Source organism: Vanellus vanellus (assembly GCF_965231255.1).
Source record: "Vanellus vanellus genome assembly, chromosome: 19".
In the NCBI taxonomy this organism is placed as follows: Eukaryota; Metazoa; Chordata; class Aves; order Charadriiformes; family Charadriidae; genus Vanellus; species Vanellus vanellus.
In genome coordinates this window covers 6,360,807-6,363,321 of record NC_138924.1, presented here as the reverse complement: position 1 = coordinate 6,363,321, position 2,515 = coordinate 6,360,807, and the positions used below count along the sequence as shown (strand labels likewise).

The 2,515-nt window shown below is 50.2% G+C and overlaps 1 protein-coding gene across 1 annotated transcript; it reads left to right on the top strand.

The window, feature by feature from the left end:
• Window positions 1–2,515, top strand: CHCHD2 (coiled-coil-helix-coiled-coil-helix domain containing 2). Its single transcript, XM_082493299.1, has 4 exons — window positions 1–167; window positions 693–939; window positions 1,519–1,678; window positions 2,194–2,515. The coding sequence occupies exons 1-4, from the start codon at window positions 118–120 to the stop codon at window positions 2,202–2,204; spliced, it is 468 nt and encodes a 155-aa protein (XP_082349425.1). The 5' UTR covers window positions 1–117; the 3' UTR covers window positions 2,205–2,515.

Genomic DNA, 2,515 nt, shown 5'->3' with positions numbered 1-2,515 from the left:
ACGCAGGCGCGCGCGGCGGCTGTTGGGTGACCTTCAGAGGCGGCGGGCGGCGGAAGGCCGGAATCGTTCTTCTCCTCTCGTCTCTTCTCCTCAGCGAACCTCGCCTTAGTCGCCGCCATGCCGAGGGGCGGTCGGAGCCGCACGTCCCGCGTGGCGCCCCCCGCCAGGTGAGGGCCGTTGGGCCCCTTCTCTTCCCCGCCCCCGCGTAGGCCGCAGGCGGCAGAGGCCTTTCCGCCATTCCGGGGTTGGGTGACGCACTGGGGTGGGGGTAACGGACATGGCGGGGGGATGGGGGTGGCCCGGCTGCTTTGAGCTCAGTTAGCGGAACGGGATGGGAGCTTGGCGGGGATGGGAGTGGATCTCCTCAGCCTCGCTCGGCGGTGCGACCTGGCTGTCCAGAGCCTGAGCGGAAAGGCCCTATTTAATCAGCCCCTTTTAGGTTATATCTCGTTTCCCGCAAAGTAGCGCAGTCCTGTGGGGCTGCGGCTAGTCTTTAAAACAGCCGAAAATAAGTCCCTAAACTTGACCTTGTTGTGCATAAATCACTCGCCAGAACATTGAGTTCTTGTCATCAACGTGCAGGGTGTAACAAGGACAAACTGAAAATGCGCCCTGTAACCGGACGGCCTCAGCCCACTTTGAGTTTGGAGTGAGGTTTGAGTGATACCAAATTCCTCTTTATGTCCTTGCAGTCGGGCACCACCAATGAGAGCTGCATCACCGGCACCTGCTGCTCGAGCACCAGTCCCAGCAGCGGCACCGGCTTCTGCTGTGGCTGCTCCTGCACCGAAGCAGCCTGGGCTGATGGCACAGATGGCTACAACCGCTGCTGGAGTTGCTGTAGGCTCTGCTGTAGGCCATACCATAGGTCATGCGCTTACTGGAGGATTTAGTGGAGGAGGCAGCTCTGAAGCTGCGAGGCCTGATATTACTTATCAGGTAAGAGAAAGCACAACCGAACACCAATTAATGAGGCACAATTAACTTGGGACATCATGTAACTTGGGCTCGTGTAGTTGCTATAGATATAAAAACCACACAAATCAGCTGGGGTAACTTCAGCAACTCGGTCTGCAAGGTAACTACCACAGTCACCGTGAGTGTCTTAAAAGTAGTTAAAAGGGATGCACAAGCGCTTGTCGTAGGGTATTAGTGTTCTTTTATATTGTGGTACCCCTCTGATTCAGGCAGAACTTCTGTGTTTCGGGTCTGATGACGGTAAGATCTATCGCAAGACCTTTCTGTGCCGCATCAGCATTAAGATAATGTTGTTACCTTGCCCAGATGCTATCCGGAGTTACCCAAGTGCTTGTAACTTACAAAACTGTTCAAAATGTGTCATGCCACTGCTGGAAACTGTTTTGTAATTCAGCCCATTATTTGTTCTCCGTTTCAAAAGTAACACAAGATTTTGAGTAGAATGCAGGGGAGGCATACGTGGCAAGCAGTATGGGGGTGGTGGGGCTTCACAGGCAGGAGCTGTTGCAAGGGTGCTTATGGAGTTGTCTGCCATTTCAGGAGCCCCAGGCAGCTCAGCCTGCCTACCAGCAGCAGCAGCAGCAGTTTGCTCCTTGCCAGTATGAAATGAAACAATTCTTGGAGTGCGCGCAGAACCAGACTGACCTCAAGCTGTGCGAGGGCTTCAGTGAAGTACTGAAGCAGTGCAGGTTTGCTAATGGTAAGTAGACAGTGCTACTAGACTGCTACTAAATGAGCTGATTAGTAAAATTATCATGGGAATGTCCTGTTTTTTGCAATCCATTCGGTAAAGAATGGGGATTGATGCAGAGCACGTACACTGAAGTCAGTTAAAGCAATTTGTTGTTCTGTTTGGCTTCCCATTTTGGTCCTGTATGTGTAGCTGGAGGTGATGGGATGGAGAGAGGATGAATTCCTGAGGCTAACTATTTAGGAGAGTGGTGGCAGCATGCCTGGAGAATCAGCGTAGCATTGCTGGCCTGTAGCAAGCGCCTGTTTGGCACAACAGACAAACCATCCAGACCTGGGAGAAAGGAGACTGCCGAACGCTGGTGTTGGGGTGCGCTGCTAATGTCTGCCCTTGAACACATCCCAGCAAATAGATGAGGGGAGAGGGAACACCCTATCATAATCTGCTTTATAGCAAGAAAAACCACCTGCCTTCAGGGATTCAAAAGTTATTCTGATTAACTGTGATAACTTCTTACCTTACAGGTTTAGCCTAAGCCTTCAGAACGAGGTTGCTGAAGACCATCTTACAAGAACTGACCTATGAATGAAAAAAAGGTTCAGTAATAAAGTCTAAAGCTGTCTGATACCTTGTTAGTTCATATATTCACACTATTGTCCTCTTCGTGGCTTGATTCCTACCATAGCCGCTACAGATGTGATACAACTTACAGCCGCAAATTAATTTAGCACAAAATGGAAGAACGAACAATAAAGCAGAATGAGCTAATTTTGGGTTAACTGGTTTTCTGATTGTTGTGTTGAATGTAAGTGATTATGATGTATAAATAAACTTCTCTCTCTAGAA